Genomic DNA, 17,568 nt, shown 5'->3' with positions numbered 1-17,568 from the left:
TTTTCTCATTTCAGGATGCAAAAAAGAATGGGAAAGTCAATTCCCGGCAATGTATAATGAACCTCCGTCCTGTCTGTCACACTCATACACGTACTGTACACACACACATATATACAAGCTCTCGTTGACGTGTATTTGCTGGTGTGGAACGTGTACTTTTATCAGGAGCAAAGACAGAGTTGGTGGGAGGTTGAAAGAAAATTACATTTTCAGTCTTGTGTCTTTTATAAGTGCCTCTTAAGACGTGTAAGACGCTCGGTATATGTATAGAAATATCTGTATCTGTGTGTGTGCGTCAAGCATATGCACATACATCTGCGAGCCTTAGTGCCATCATACTAAATTATTAAAACATAAGAGCCAGATGTTGAGATACTCTGTTTCTCATTACAATATCAGAGACGCTCTTTTATAACAGCTCTTTCTGCTGCTTTTTAAATTGTATATTAATATCCTGTCATTTTGCTGCCAAATCCCTTCTCTATTTTTCTCTCCAGTTCCAGGCCCCCCTGTCAGGATGGTGTTTCCAGAAGTTCGACTGTCATCAGTTAGGGTGGTTTGGCAGCCACCTGCGTTCCCCAACGGCATCATATTAGGTACAAAAACAAACACACGCTCATACACGGGAGCAGGTATTTGAAAGCCACATTTAAATCATAATGTTCGTTATGCTTGTAATGACGATAGATTTATTTTCAACTGCTGCAGGACACAGCTCGCCTTGTAGATGCAATGCTTTAGCGGCTTTAAACATGTCCACACACACACACACAGAAACACACAGACATACTGCTGTGATCTTTCAGAGGAAGGAAGGAAGGAAGTAAAAGCTGTAAAATGGGAAAGGGCTGATTGTTGGCTTTCAAACAAGGGTCAAGTTGCTTTTCTCGCCAATTCACTGCTGAAATGTGTTGTTGTGTGTTGGTGAGTTATAAAGCCTAGCAACAGGGCTTGTTAAAGGAACTCAAGACACCTTTCCAAATATGTACACAGACTTATGTATAGACATATTTCAATTCACACATATGTCACTTGTTTCTGAACAAAGTACACCGTGTGCAGCATCAAAAAGAAGAAGAGAGGTGAGAGGAATGTGTGAGCTGCTGAGCTGGAAACAGAGGACAGAAGTAGATGTATAGAGGTGAGAGGAGGGACAGGTGTGTGTGTGTAGAGTGAATGTGGTGCGAGGGGTAGTATTTGTCCTCTCAGTGGGGGATGGAGACGAGCGGGACACTTTGAGTGATGTGTGACGGTATTGTCGGAGGGAGGACATTTAGTGCGACACCACTCTGTGACAGAAGGATGAGTGGGAGGGCAAATCTCCCTCTAGATCACACAGACGTACGCAAACATGCAGTCCTGCTGTGTCCTTGTTGAGTGTGGTTTGTGGCGTGTGTGCGTTTATGCAGATCCAAATAACTATAGTGTGCTGGAGTCTTTAGTGCTCATGGCTGCCTCATTTCTCCTTGGGTTCTCAACACATGGGGGGCTGACACAGAAGGTGGACAGAGGAGAAACAAGACCACAGAAGGTGCACAAACTAATTTGGCAGAGTGCAGTGAGGCATGGGTTTTCTCACGACCTTTCTGTGAATACAGTACGGCCACACTCGCCAGCCAGACAGAAACAACGTCCTAATTACAAACTAATTAAATTTACAAAAGTTTGGGATTTAATCAAATTCGTTAACACTGGCAAACGTCTGTCAGCCTGTTGTTGATTTTCAAAGTAGCGTCCAAAGAGATGGAGGATCCGTTTCTCACAACACTTTTGCTCTTTGTTTAATCGGTGTGATCCTGCATGTTTTGCATCGCTACCTGTTGCACAAAACTGTCAACCACACAGACATTTGTGTCGCTGCAGAAATTGTTTACAAAAGCAATTATCATATAAATTATACTAATCAAAAAAGCAACAATGACAGCAGTGGTGTTGGCTCACAGAATATTATGTTTTAATCACAGATACTCCAAAACACTAGCAGTTCTTTAATAGTGTGGCAATTTAATCAGGGATGGATGGATGATTACTTTCTATTTGCGAGACGGAAAACGTTAAGAAATTAAAACAGTAGCAGTAAACACAGGAGCAAATTAGTAAACCAAATCATGTCATCATCTTTCCTTTTATTTCAATTAATGCATCCATTACCTTTAGCATTTAGTACATCTTTAGAGTTTACTGAACATCAAATCTAATATGAATGCATTATAAACCAATCCAAAGTAAACTATGAAAATTAACTACAGTAACTGAGAGCACAAGATTTGTAAGTCCTTATTTAACTTACATTATGATGTGTCTTTGTTCAGCACTAGTGGAAATACTGGCTTTGCAGGCTTTGAAGGTCTATGTTAAACAAAAAAAACAACAACTCCATACTAAGAATTAACTGCAATCAATTTTTCATTCACATAAAACATGTGTACAATACATCTGAGTGTCTTATGCTAGGAATAGTTATGTACATGGTGGATGTTACATCTTATGGATAAAAAAAAACAATGGCTTTCATTATTATAACAATTATCACTTACTGTAACTAAGGTCTAACTTCCTGTATCTGACAGCAGCAATGTCATAAAAATATGCAGTACAGAGTATAACGCTCTCGTCTGACCCAATTGTTTAGATGCAAGAGGATTTGTGATCTAGCTGTTATCCAGTAATCTTCCACACGCGACACTCACATTAACATACAATCAGACTATCTGATGAGATTATCGCCCGCACAACCAGATTAGTTGCCTCTGAGCAGATTATTATCCTGACAGTCTCAGTGTGAACTAATCACATCTGCACACTGGATGCAGTGGAGTGTGTGTGTATATTTGGTGTACACTACAATCTTTCTAATAAGAGCCTTTGTGAGTGGCCAGTGGCCTGTGGAAAGCTTGGATGGGGATCAGTGGTTTTGAGTGTGTGTGGTTTGTGTGTACGTGTCGAAGGATTATTACATGGCCTACTGCACATGAGACAGAGAAAGCGACACAAGTCTTGTACACCATGGGTCACAGCCAAGGGTACAGAAGAGAGGTTGAATGTGTGTAAGGGATTGTGAATATGTTAGCTGGAGATCAGTATCAAAATCAGTTTGTCTCTGGGAAGTAGAGAGTATCTGGGAAAACAGCTGCATTATTCAAATCCACTCATAATGGATAGGTAATTTCAGAACCAGCAGAAAAACATGTTTGTACGTTTTGTGGTGGAAATGAGGCCGTGTGGTATGGCATTGTGCTGCTGTATTTTCAGTCTTTTTCCTATCCCATATTGTGTTGTTTTTTATTCCTGCAGGCTCTGTGCTCCAAAGTAGGCTACAAAAACATACAGAAACACATTCACACACACACGTCTCGTCTTTTTTTTTTTTGTGTGTGTCTCTAGGCTACCAGATCTCCTACCGCCTCGACAGCAGGGACCCTCAGCGCTGGACCACAGTGGAGGTGGGCTCCAATGCTCGCCAGTTCACCGTCACAGGTCTTTCCCCTGAGCAGGCGTACGTGTTCCGACTCACTGCCCGCACTGCCGTGGGCTGGGGCGAAGGACAGGAAGCCCTGGTTGTTACCACTGAACGTAGAGGTAAAGGACACACACTTACACTTTACTGGCATTCATTTGTCTGTCTAATTTTAACCACTCCGGTTGAAACGTAGGAGAAACCCCACCAGCATGACTATCAGTCAAGTGCTGAACATATTTCAGTCAGTGATTTATCAAGTTCAGATCTGAAAATTGTCTCCTACCTGGATCATTACCTGCCTCCAGAAATGTAGTGCATTGATTAAACCAGAGCTCCAACAGGTCTTTTGATGCCTCTGATTTGTAAGAGCAGCAACAGGTGTCATCAGCAACATCAATAATAATAACTCGGCTATCTCCACAACAACTGACCAAACTCTTCTGCTGAGGAGGAATGTGGATTTTCTGTGAAACACTGAAGAGCAACTTAACACCCACTGAAAATCTTTTTTGACCCTCAGTGATTTAACACTTCTGAACACACCCTCAGCAGGAACGTTGAGCAGGAGTCGCAGGTGAAACTAATTTGAACCTTTCATCCAGAGAGGGCGGTAAAACACCGCTGTTAAGTTAAGCTTTTAGTGATGGCTGTATTCCAAGTGTGTCAGATCCAGGACTCGGCATACAAGCTCTCCGATGGCTCTTAGTCATGCAGTTAGTGGTGCCTTTACTTTTCCTCTTATGCTAACTTGACCTGTCCTCTGTGACAGTGACCTACAGAGACACACATCTTTTACTAAAACAGTGTGAAATGTATTTTTTTACAAAAACTGAAACAGCCTGAAAGGTGGGTGTAGTCACTGAGGAAAAGTAAAAGAAACATGTTTCATCTGAAGCTGAATCAGTGCTAATGGAGCCCATATAATGAGTGTCTTTTATTTCTATAATATATTTCCTTGGATAATACAGCAATGGGTGAAATGTGTATCATGCATCCTGCTGTATGCATGTACAGCAAAGTAAATATTTAATGCAGTTATTCAGCAAAAAATGTGTTAAATAAATCAGAATAAAAATCTAATTCTGTTAAGTTTTAAGCCATAGTTACTTGATTAATGTAGTTAATTTCACCGTTTTTAAAAATGATTTCCAACAGAAAGGTCTTTTACAGGAGACGAGTATAATGATTTTATAATTACCCTATCTGCAGATTTCATGTTAACTGTCAAATAGATATACCTCAATTGGCATACAATAACCCGAGTTTGAGAATAGGCTGGAAAGGTAAAGTAAAGCATTAGCATTGAAAAATGTTATGGTCTTAGCAGACTCAAGGAGTTAATGTGTTGAGGTTCATGAGAAGTCCTCATGAAGATAAAGTGAGAGAAAGAAATGCAAGAAGAAGCTTCAGGCCTCAAGCTCAGACAGGTTTTTAGTGCTTCCACAAGTAGTTAATGGTTGAACATGTATATCCTTTGTCGCTGGCCACTGAATATTAACACAAGATGAAAGGAATGACCTTATCAGTGTGTGGAACATTATATATACAGACTACGAACTAAAGCTACATTTAGAAACTCTGAAGGATTCAGCAGTAAATGTAGATATTGTAGTCTCTAGGTATTAGTCGTCCTGCAGTGGTATAATGAGAGTACAAAAACTGATCTGTGGTGTAGCAGTAGTCAATTAAAAAGGGAGAGGTTGCTCAGCTAGGTCTGCTAAAATATCATGAAAAACAATAAATTATTACAACAAAGAAACTTAAGGCAATCAATCTGTTGTTACCATCCACCAAACAAACTGAAATGAAATGCCTCGTTGAGTGAGACAAGCTTATTATAAATATCCCGACTGTCTTGGAACACTGTTCACTTTCTCGCAGCGCTGTGATCTGATGTGGGCGGGTGGAAATGTACAGTTAGTAGGTGAGAATGAAAATTAGACTTGAAGGATTTTCTTTATGCGGTGGACTCTTAGATCTGAAACCAAAGTAATTACTTTTGATCAATAGTTCTATTAGCACCCTGCAATCATGGTATTTTTTTCTTTTTCAGGCAGAAACAAATACTGCTCATTTCCCTCTAACATTTAATGTGATGTTGGCAATCAGTGGCCCCGTCACAAAGTGAGAAATGTGACAATAAGAAGATCTGTAAAACAGAATCAGTCTGACGCTGAGAGGTGAGATGTAAGACGTCTAGCAGTGACTGCATCCGTCCTGCTGTTCTGTCTCTAAAAACATGAAACAGAAGAAATATATCCTCCAACAAATATCTGGCCACTGACAGCCAGGAAGGAAGAACAGATTTTTGGAGTGACTTGACTTTTAAAGAGGTAAAGTGAGTGAGCACCACGGTTCTTTTTCCTTCAATTTGGAAACAAATAAAAAGTCAAGTTTTTATCCTCCTCAGATTCAGAGGTCATGATGCTTTCATCTCATCTTGTCTAGATTTCTACACCCCTCTCTCTTCCTGCTTCAGTCGGTTGCTTTCATGTCCTCTGCTCATTCTAAATGCAGCTGTCAAAGGATTCAGAATATCCCATAATTTCATGTCCCTCCATTAGTTACAGCTTTTACTGATCATGGTCAGTAAACTATCTGTATATATATATATATATATATATATATTGCATTACTACTACCTTTCTGTAAACTAAAACTTACACACACTGCATTATTTTAAAATAACACAACACACACTTCTAGTTATTATTTAGATTATTGTGCCAGATTAGGGGGTGTCAGACTAAGCAATCAGATTAAAACAGAACAGAGACAGTGAAGCAACAACTCTCTGTAAATCTACCGACACACGCTCCAGTCTGGTAGGTGGAGGCGAACTGGAGGTGACATTTTCACTGTCAGTTTTAATATCAGTCAGCAGTAGTATGCTTGGTATTGTTAGCCTCAAGAGCTAGAATGTTATACGGTGAGTTTAATATTAATCTGGGCAGCCCAGATGAGTCTGTTAGCCGTTTGGTAAATTTAAGAGCAGATCTGTAAACACCTCACATTACCAGATAATCCGAGCTTAACTTTTGTACCCACAGTTGGAGGATTTCTCTATAATGAAAGTTAGGATGCGTTTGTGATAACATGTCAGTGATGTGTTCCCAGTTAATAAGTGTTTATAAGAATTATAAGCATTATAACAGTATGATAAGAAAATGTTAGGAAACAATGGCATTCATGTGGATGTTACTTGGACACGTAGCACTCACATAAACATTGCACAACCAGCACCCCCAGACCTGAGAACTGCTCAGGAAAGGCTCAAGGAACACGGCAAAGAGGTCAAGGTCCAATGAGCCGGACACCAGACTACCCAGATCCCAGTCTGACAGAGCATTCGTGGGATGCACCAGAGCAACTCACACCACCCAAAGGATCTGATGCCCAAGTGCAAGCACCAGACTCCATGTGGTTTGGATCAGTTTGGGAATAAATGAGCCCAAAACGCATGCAGACTGTGCCCCGAGGGTTAGGTTACATTTAGATTTTTGAAAAGATCACAATGGAAGGTGTTGTGTTTGGGCCTGTTTGGGTCTGCCACTGATATTTGAGCTGACTTATTTTGCTTAATTATTATAATAATTTCCATTCACTGAAACGAACAAAAATATGGTGTTTCCATCATTATTTTCCTGCCCTTTGAAGTTTGACTGACATTGTATGCCCTTTTGCTGCCATAGCAGGCTTACAGCGTCAGTGAGAGAATTGGCACCACCAACCTTTCAGCTTCTAATATTCAGCTGACTGCATTTAGATGAGTGTCTGTTGACAAAAACATTATAGATTTAGTTCCAAAGCCAAATTCTCAGGTCCGCCGTGGTCACATTTTGGTTTTAAACCAAATGAAAAAGGAGAGCTCAATAATTTTGAGGAGGCAATTTGTCAGATTTGCAAAAAGTTGGCGGTCAAGGGCGGTAACATCACTAATCTAAAAAACATCTGTGGATCCACCGTCCCACCCAATCTTGGAAAGACAGCTGCAGCAGCAGTACCATCCTGGCCCAACTGTTAATGCAACGATACCAGATGGTACATGCAGCCAAAGAAATTCATCCCTTAGGAATTCTCTTTCATTTTCACTTAAACAGCTTTAAGGTTGTTTAAATTTGAATACACTATTTACAAATGCCTGTATCGACTGCTTGCTGCTTGTGAAGAGGTTAAAGCGCAGGTCCTCCTCATGCAGACAAAACAGCTCTGACCTTTCAAAGCATGGACACTGGACGTCTGGGGAGTCCCATGGAGTCTGGTGCTTGCACTTGGGCATGAGATCCTTTGGGTGGTGTGAGTTGCTCTGGTGCGTCCCACAAATGCTCTGTCAGACTGGGATCTGGGGAGTTCGGTGTCCGGCTCACTGGACCTTGACCTCTTTGCCGTGTTCCTTGAGCCTTTCCTGAGCAGTTCACATGAATTGCCGTTGTTTCCTATTATCTTCTTACAATACTATTATAATGCTTGTAATTCTTATAAGCTTTTATTAACTGGGAACACATCACTGACATGTTATCACCTCACATGTTTGATATAGTCTTAGCAAACGGTTACACAGTCAGCATATACTGAAGAAGATGAGCATAAAAATGAGGTTGTGGTTCTGGTCATTTGAAACAGAAACAACACACAGAATGCAACCTAACATTCATTATAGAAACATTTAGAGGATATAGGCTGCATTAGTATTATAATCAGAAAATAGGTTAATATATTTGACTGATGAAAAGACTTGCAGGGAGTAAGGTTGAAGTGACATCTGGTGTTAAAGATTGATCGCTCCGGAGCTGAGAAGAGTTATCACCCTAAAGTAAAATATCACTTCAACAATAACGTTACCATTCTTCTGGTGTCTCTGTAGGCTAACGCATGAATAACTTTGGTTTTAACGTAGCTCGCAGACTTTGATATTTGTCATCCCTGATCTCTCTTTCCGCTTTTCTCTGTCAGTAACTCAGCGGCGTGTGTGCCTAGTAAAGCATTGAAATGCTACCAAAGTATTAAAATATGACACTTAAGTGAATCTTGGCGAAAACTTGGAATCACGATGTCAGATGTTCTGTTCGGCGTTATCAGCCTGTGTAGTGCATTTTAATGGATCAGATATCATAACACCCGCAGCATCATTATCAGGATTTCTCGAGAATAGAATTCAGTGGTTCTCTGTTCCACTTCAGCAGCATAATGGCCCATTCTTGCAGCGAGATAGACAGAATGGCCTAATAGAGATTTCCTTCTGATGATGCTGAGGAGAACAACTTAATCCCTAGAAAAAGAAAATTGGCTTTTTGAGTGTGCAAGTATGTGTGTTACATGTGTGAGCCTGCGTGAGTGTGCATGCATGCATTAGAGAGAAAACCCTCTGACAACTTCTACAGAGATTTATCTAACAGAGATTTATCTTTTCTGAGGTTTGTCTCCAAAAGGGTGATAACTGATAAGGTAATGGACAATGTAGCGTATTCGGCTCAATTTGATCGCCCACCCTCTGCTGTTCCTCTCCTCTCCTCTCCTCTCCTCTCCTCTCCTCTCCTCTCCTCTCCTCTCCTCCCCCTTCTGCTGAAAGGGCAGCACTTGTTCTCGTAATTATGAGTTTGTTATCAGAACATGATCTTAACTGAGGAAGGGAACAAAAGGATAACAGACAGAGAGACACAGATTGTATCAGAAAAACAAAAGCGAATAGTCAAATTTAGAAGGGGGTGAAGAATAGGGATGGGAGGGCAAGAAGGAGACAAACAGATTTGACTCAAATTACTTGTGATAAGGATGGATGAACCCCAGCCTATGTGGTTGTTAGTGTGTGTGTGTGTTTTGCGTGTTTTGCACGTTTGAGAAAATAAGTGCAGATTAATTAAACTTCAGAGAGAATCGATAATGCTTTTATTTCTAGACTTAATCGATAACCTGATGCCCCTGAAATTAGACAGTTATGCCCCCAGCCGCAGTGTTGCGCGCATGTGTGTACACAGGTCTACTAATCACACGGCTACTACGAACACAGTTGCACAAAGATACTGACTCCCAGAGCCATCTTTCATCTTATAATTGAATGGCGAAGACGGAGACAAACACACACACACACACTGGCAATCTGTTGAGAAATTGTTTCTTTGATGGAGTTGGATGTCTCTGTTTCATTTAAACGTGTGTCTGCATTACAACGCTCACGCTGACGTATAATGAACGTAGGCTGCACATGTCCTGTTTTACAAGATATTTTCATCACATTGACCATGATAGTCTCCATTTGGCCAACTGGATCAACAGATATTCAACAACTTTAAGGAAAAAAAAGGAATCTTGAGTTTGGCAGCTGTTTTATGAAGGGCATGTTTGCATTTATTTAGTATAAGCTTTTTACTAAAACATCAAATATATGAGTAACCCACTCTCTGCAATCAAGGCAGGAGATCAGAGAGACCAGCTTTTTCCCAGCTAGATTTCCGCTTGAGAGAACTGATTTCTTGGTCACAGCTGTGATCTTATTTTACATGTCAGATGAGCATGACAAAGACAAAGGAAAAGAAAGACAAAGGAAAAAATCCTTCTAATAGCAGAGCAGATGAAAGGAACGATCATTACACCATAAGGCAGAATAATCCCATCCAAAGTACCCTCTAGGGGTCTAAGGATGTTTGCACCACTAAACCTCTATTTATAAAGTTCAGACACATTAATGATGAATGGAGAAGCAGTGCTGTCTCTAGCCTCCCAACAATCATCCACACACTTATGATATCACTATAACAGTTAAAACCATTAAGCCGGTGGTTCAAACTGGCTTTGTGTGTGCAAGCATGTTTACTGATTGGTTCTGTGAGTGCAAAGAAATGTGGTTTGCGTAGCTGAGTACACTCACCAGATCTTGTGAGACAGACAGTGATCTCAGCCTCACTCCATCATCAAGACATCAAATATAGTGGAAGAATATTTCATCCCTCCAGTGGGGTTCCAGCTGAGACTTAGAGCGCTGATGCTGTTTTCAGGGCTCATAATGGCTGAAGACACCGTTGATCCATTTGCACACTTATCAATCTATATGACATCTTGTGACTCTATAATATTATTTGTAAATGAAAACTGAAATGTTTTTTGAAATTGCTCTATAAGTAGATTTTTTTCCCTATTCTTCCTTCTCCCCACTCCAGCTTCCTCTTCAGTTCCTCTGTTCTTATCCTTGTCACATCACTTATTCTGCTTTCCTTCTTCCTCTCTCATATTTTAATCTTGTCCCCTTTCCACATCCACAGAGCGTCCCCAGGCACCCAGGAAGTTGTCTGTTCCTCAGGATGAGGTCGAATCTCGCCGCCTCCGCCTCCACTGGGTGACCGGTGGCTCAGGCTCCTCTCCGCTGAGGTACTTCACTCTGCAGGTCAGGGAGCTGCCCAGCGGCGACTGGAAAACACACACAGCTGACATCCCGCACAATGCAACCTCCTGGATCGTTGACAGGTATGCACATATTTTAAAGCAAGTCAAACTGAACTAAAAAATATATATATATTTATATATATATATATATATATCAAAAAGTTAAAAGTTAAATCCTATCTACAGTACGTCCTAATTCGAGAACTCATTTAAACATTTCTGTGAGTTCAGAGTAATAAAGTTGGCATTGTTATTGCTGTAAACTACATACAGCTTGTGCCTTAAGTAGCTGAGGTTTGACAGTGCTTCAGTGGGAGGTGGGGGCTATCCAACAGTGAGTAAGGCACCCTAACATGGGAATTTTGTTTAGCATGACAGGTTGGTGTTGAATTAGTTAAAGCAATCTGTAAAAATCGTGCAATGTTTATGCATCCTTGGGGGAAAGACTGGAGAGAGGCAGACGCTGTGATCTCAAAGCAAACAACAGAAAAAGAAGCATTTTATTTATTTAAAACTTAAAGTACAGAAAAGGTTTGTGGAGCATAAAAAATGCACTACCCAAAAAAAAAAAAACACCAGGGGTAGCGGAGTAATCAAAACTACTGCATAAACGGACAGTATCTACCTCAACTAATCACACAAGCCCAGCAGGAGCTGCTCTCTTTCTCTTAATACCTTTATTTTTCACATCTTTCTCTCTCTGCTGTCAGACTCTCAAGTTTGAATCTGCTGTTTGCCAATTCTCTGCAACAATTTTTATCTTTCCACCCGCCACCCCCCTTGTTGTCACCACCCCCCTCCCTTCCTCCCTCCATCAACAGCTACTGCGTACAAAAACCATCAGGCATGTATTTTCTTCTTCAAGCATCACCCCTACTCAGAAGGAGGGGGCTTCAGTATTATTGCATGTCTTCCTTTTCTATTCCTCTTTCTTCATCCCGCCATCCTCTCCTCCCTCGTGATACTGTCATTATGGCTGCGGGTGATAGTGGTCAGACTGGATGGCTACTCCAACTTTCCTGACAGCCTGAGTAGCCGAACTATGATGGTGCTTTACTCGTGTAGAGTGTGTGTTCCCGCCTGCGCCGCGACTGTTTGTGCGAGTTCTTTCGCGAGCTATCACAGGGCTATTTGAGATGCTGAAGAGTGTTCTCTCAGTGTGTCTGCATCAGTCTGTTTCAACCTGCCTCAGGGAGAGACGATCTGCCATGGTGATGGTGCTGCTGTTGTTGTTTTGCTGCCTTTTTCCAGCTCATCCCATAACTGAATGTTCTCATTACAGTGCCGGATGGAGGAATTAGCTTACATCTCCACATGCTCACGCTCATACTTACGTCTTATCCGTCCTTAATTGTTGTTTTCCACTGAGGCGTCTTTGGAACCAAAACATTAAACTCCCTAGGCCGTACACACACATTTTCAAATACTGTCCTTAACATCCTCCCAGTGCTGTTGGAACCCCGCCCTGTTTGAGCATGGTATCTTTGATGTTTTATTCCTACAGTCCCCACAACCCCATAGGGCATTTTCTTGTCCCTTATTGGGCCCAGCTCATTATTATACAAGGAGGCTTTTGAGCAGTTCTCCTGTCGCTTGCTGAATTTCTAACTGGTCTTCTCTGGTCTCCTGGGCACTCTGTAAATAAAGTGTAAAGAAGGACCTTGCCGGTAGACATGTGAGCAGAAATGCAATGACTTCTTGTTAGGAATTATTAAATTGCTTCTTTTAACTTTTAACTTGTTAATAATGCGTTTGATTTATTAAAAATGGGGAATAACCACTACCTGTCCTTGTTAAATATGAATCGTTTTCCCACAGAGTGGAGGAAAGCGTACATTTCAACTATTAGCATGCTACCAGGCCGGTTAGTCCCTACCACTGGGTGCATGTTCATTGGTCTAATGCTAAGTGGCTCTAGAGAAAAGTGTTTTTAAAATAGCTCATGTAAATTGTTATTCTGCGCTTATTAATGCATTCACCTTGCGCAGAGGAGAAATGCAGATGTTATTGTAGTATGGCAATAAAAACTCTCAGGCAGCCAAGACAATTAAAAAAAAAAAGTGGGTGGTAATTATTATTCAAGACCTTGTGTGCTCTTCCAAGGCCAACCAGAGAGCAAAACATGCCCGATCAGAAGGGCAGTGGTTTAGCTAGAAAGTTATGTTCTCAAAATGTTAAAGGTACACAAAGGAGTTTTTTTACACCATGTTTCAATGAGTGGGTTGATGTATTCCCTGCATAACAGAAGCGCATTTTGTGTTTTTTCCCAATAAATGTCAACAGTGTCACAACCTTCAGTCGGATTCACAAATGTTTTATGAGGAGAGAAGGGAATTTGAATGGTCTATAGAGAGACATAAAGAGTTACGTGAGAAACCTTGAAGTGAACGTTTCATAGGTCCTTTCAGGCTTTGGCAGTGCTGTAATTACTTTCTCATGAATGACCTGCTTTGTGAACTCATTTCAGTTTTCATCAGTATATAGCCCAACAATCAAATCCAACTTGGTCTAGTAACTGTCATACAATTTAACACAACACAAAGTTCTTTACAAGTGACTGACACGCTAATAACAAGACAGTTCACCAGATCACTGGATCGATACACATGAGACAGAGCTGGCCTTGAGGAGATTCCCTGCTGAGATATGACACCTTCAGATTGGTAGTGGCATGTCTAGAGGCCTGTTTCAGGCTTTTTTGAGGTTTTTGAAGACGTATTATAAAAGGGATTTTAGTAAAATGACAAGTGACTGATTTGGTTTCACTCGCTAAACTACAGATGCTCTGGTTCAAATGAATTTATAATGAATGGTTAAAGATCATAATGCACCAAGTCAGCACGCCTGACTGAAATTTGTAAATTAATTGCGAAATAAAGTGGGTCTTTATGATTAATTCCTTTTTGTGTGCATCTGTAAATTCTTATCTGTGTGCATTTGCATCTATAGGCTGAAGCCCTTCACATCTTACAAGTTCCGGATGTTGGCAACCAATGATGTAGGAGACAGTGTTCTCAGCAAAGAGACGGAGGCTGCTACAACTCTGCAGGATGGTGAGAAACTCGGCTGTATGGGAGAAAGCAAGTGGGAAAACAAGGGAATATGTGAATTTGAACCGTGCTACTGTAGAACTGCAGCAGGATGGACAGTCTGCTCACATGTGTTCTTCTTTTTCTCCTTTGCTATCTTTCTGTTTTCTGTCCAGTGCCTGACGAACCTCCAGTGATTCTCACAGTGAAACCGACGACTACTACCTCAGTGCTGGTGCAGTGGAAGGTATTTTCAGACTTCTTACATAGTCCCTGATAAACACAGGACTGCACAACAAAACATACAGTCGTAGTCGAGGTTAATTACGTATTTTGAGAGTAAAAGCCCTACAGACTTTCTTTATATGAGTTTGTACTATGGGTTTGTGTCTGTGGATGTAATTATCATTATTTATTGAAGCAGGAGAAGTCAGAGGGCAGCAAAGATTGATTGGAACAATTGAGGACGGGAGAGGCAGAGTCGTGGGTGTTCAACTCTTAATGAGTATGTACCAGCAGGATAGATGTTACAGGGCAAGAGGAGCCCTCAGCAATCAGAAATGTCCAACGAAAAGGAAATAGGGAGAGGGCAGTTACGGAAAAGATAGTAAATACAACCTGGCTGCTTCACTTCTTGTCACTCTCCTGTTTGGAAATGTCCTCCCTCATCCTTGTATCCTCATGTCAAAACAGAAGGAGGCAATGAAAAAAGAAAGTCACCAGCAATTTCATCACCTTTTACAAGAGCGCCAAACCCACTGAAGCATCACTTTGTCCGTGCAAGTTACAGCCACACCAATCCACCAGCCCTTTAAAGGGGACTCGGCTGATAAAATACTGCTCAAATACCACTCTGCCAGCCTGCCAGTCTGTCCTGTCTGTCACCTTACTACACCAAGAAAATGAAAATGAGCTCAGGACTGAATTCTCAGAAGTTGGATCACTAATACTTGTGCTTTTTTGCATGTTTCCAGCGTCCCAGTGACCAAAGTATCAACGGGGTTTTGACTGGATACCGGCTGTATTACAGAGAGCTCCCAGTCAACACATCAACTGTTTCTGAAGTAGAAGTCCAGACAACCAAAAACAACACCACAAGTGCCCTCATCACCAGTGAGTAGATTGAATGGAGTCAGCATTTGTTAAGCCCCGCTCTCTTTAGATGTTGATGATACTGATGGCGGATTTATTGATTGAAATTATTAAATCAAAATTGAATTTTGAATTTTCAGTTCCGCCCAATATAACTTCCTGCTGTTAGCTCCATGAAAGCTTGTTCATTCATTACATTCAGTACATTCTTCAGGTTACTTTTTTGTTTTGTGACTGATGCACGTTGTAAGTAGAACCCTGTAGAATGGTGCTGTGTATGAACTGAAACATTAGAAAAGCACACAGTCAAAAACTGATTAGCTAATGATCTGAAGACATGGAACTAAAGATGTATGTCCTGTAAAGTAGAATCCAAGTTTGATAAGCATTTGTCATTGTAAAAGGTCTTTTTTTAAGATTGTGTCGCCATGTAATGCTGGCTATGTTACTCTTTTCTCTATCAGTGATTGTCAAAGTACTTTTTGTGTTCATTATCTTGCCCAACGAACCACTCCATTACCTGAGCCACAGCCTCCCAGATATAGACCATTGTAGACTAGGACAGACCTGCTAATGTTATCCTACACTCTTGTACTGTAGCGTTCTGGATACTACAGATTTCACATACTGTAGTTGATCCTACTTCAGCCTCATGGACACTGCTTCAGAGACATCAGAAACTTGGCAGGAGAGCTGTGCCTCTTTATAGATGTTAAGCCATGATGGAGAGGATCAGTGAACAATCAGTTCACAGTCCAAGTATTGCCCAGTATATGCACATTGTACCAAACATGGCCGATCATGGTCAGGCATCACAGAAGCGCAAAAAAAGCAAATGAATTAGATCATAAATCCCACCTGCTTACCAAGGCTGGTTGTATATTTTGAACTGCTGCTATGAAATCCTTGATTTAAAAAATAGCAGGTGAATAACACTGCCTGCAATTTGTGAAACCACAAAATAAATGATGAAAGATTAGATTAAAAAAAAATATTTTTCTAATATGTGAATACAGCCGTGCAACGCTGGCATCTTCCAATCCCATTCCATTTATGTGAGGTTACGAAAATGTAGGTTCAGGGTTCGTAAATGCTCCAAAAAAAATATAGAGAGAGAAATAGATTTTTAGATGTTTTCCACATCAGAGCTGTGACCATGAGTTGAATGCGTAGCCATGGAGAGACACTGAGCAAATGGCACTCTTTGGACAGTTGTTTTCTCATGGGGCCACCCTTACCGCACTGTAACACTGCTATCATAAAATATTATTATGCACTGTGCAGCATGGAGTGCTTTATAGTTGACTATCTTGCTTGACTAGATTAGTAGATGGATGATTCTCTGTCCACACAATAAGTCTGACAAGCATATGGAAACATAAAAGTAAAATTTCCCTCTTAAAGATATTGAATGGTATTCAATTTGTACAGTTTATTGTTGATCTTGAAACATTTATTCATTTATTTTCCATCCATCTTTCTTTCACTCTTCCCAAGCCAAGAGCACCTTCAAGACAGTCAGCAGCGCCTCACTTACAGAGTTTGAGTTGACACGTAAGTCGTTTACGAGAGAAGTCATGGACATTTAGTGGCAACATTAACCTGGATGCTTTGTGCAGTTGTGCATGTCTTTTTAGTCCCACGTTTTATTGTTTTCTTGCAGAGCTGAAGAAGTTCAAACGCTATCAGATTGTTATGACAAGCTACAACATAATCGGAGAGAGCCCCCCCTCTACTCCGTTTGAGGTGTCTGTAGGAGAAGCAGGTAGGTGAAAACGTGAAAGCTGTTGGCCTGGATTTAAGCTTGTGATGTTGTTTCTTAACCTGTAAGAAAAAAGTTTGTTATTAATTCATTGGTCGATTAATTAAGGAAATTAAAAAAAACAAAATGTTGAATGAAGCTGTAGTTTGATTAAACAACTCAAGGTCCACACAAACCATTTCTGAAGCTTTCATTGTATCTATTGCACGCTGGTCTTCAGCCCCAAATATAGTTTCCACAGTTTTCATGTAGTTGAGTCTGTTAATATTTGACTGTGTCATGATTTCATCTGTTTCATCTGCTTTTAAAGATTGTGTCATGTAGTTGAAAGAGCTGAATGGACTTTGAGTTTCATCAAAAACTAATTTTCTCTCCATTTTGTCTGCGTTCTATCATTCTTGTCCTGTCCTGTGCTCTGTCCTTGCCTCCTGGCATTGCCCCTTAAGTGTCTCAGAGAGGCTCAGTGTTCTCTAATAGTGAGCATGTGTGTGTGTGTGAGGGTGTGTGCTTGCGTCCACATTCACACGTTTGATGTTTCCCAAGGTCAACTATCTCTCTCCCGCACACACACTACCCACGAATAAGAATGCAGCCGGACAGATTTACATGTTATGTTAGTGGAACTGGCACATTTTTGCCATTTCTGTCACAATCTCACACTCCCTCTACGAGACCGCCGCCGCATTCATATTCAAGTGGTGTGTGTGACTTGTGTGTGTTTGTAGAGTTTAGTAGGCCGTACATATCACATGCAGAGGAGTGAGAGGTGAGGATAAGAAAGCGAAGTAGAAGGGGGGAGGCAGAAAAGGCTGAAGGGGGATGATGAAATGGGGTGATATGGCCTTTTC

The 17,568-nt window shown here is 40.9% G+C and overlaps 1 protein-coding gene across 1 annotated transcript in view; it reads left to right on the top strand.

Annotated features, from left to right (window-relative positions):
* The window catches only part of LOC311496872 (protein sidekick-1-like), a 127,878-nt gene that overhangs the window by 98,165 nt on the left and 12,145 nt on the right, over positions 1–17,568 (top strand). Inside the window, exons 28-35 of the mRNA XM_084556889.1 lie at positions 498–596; positions 3,385–3,579; positions 10,717–10,918; positions 13,787–13,890; positions 14,043–14,113; positions 14,841–14,979; positions 16,456–16,512; positions 16,622–16,723. Coding sequence (XP_084413015.1) covers positions 498–596; positions 3,385–3,579; positions 10,717–10,918; positions 13,787–13,890; positions 14,043–14,113; positions 14,841–14,979; positions 16,456–16,512; positions 16,622–16,723 — 969 coding nt within the window. The remainder of the gene's footprint in view (positions 1–497; positions 597–3,384; positions 3,580–10,716; positions 10,919–13,786; positions 13,891–14,042; positions 14,114–14,840; positions 14,980–16,455; positions 16,513–16,621; positions 16,724–17,568) is intronic.

Source organism: Chelon labrosus (genome assembly GCF_963514085.1).
Source record: "Chelon labrosus genome assembly, chromosome: 2".
Lineage (NCBI taxonomy): Eukaryota > Metazoa > Chordata > Actinopteri > Mugiliformes > Mugilidae > Chelon > Chelon labrosus.
Note: the sequence above shows the minus strand (reverse complement) of the source record. Positions and strands in the feature narration are given on the sequence as shown.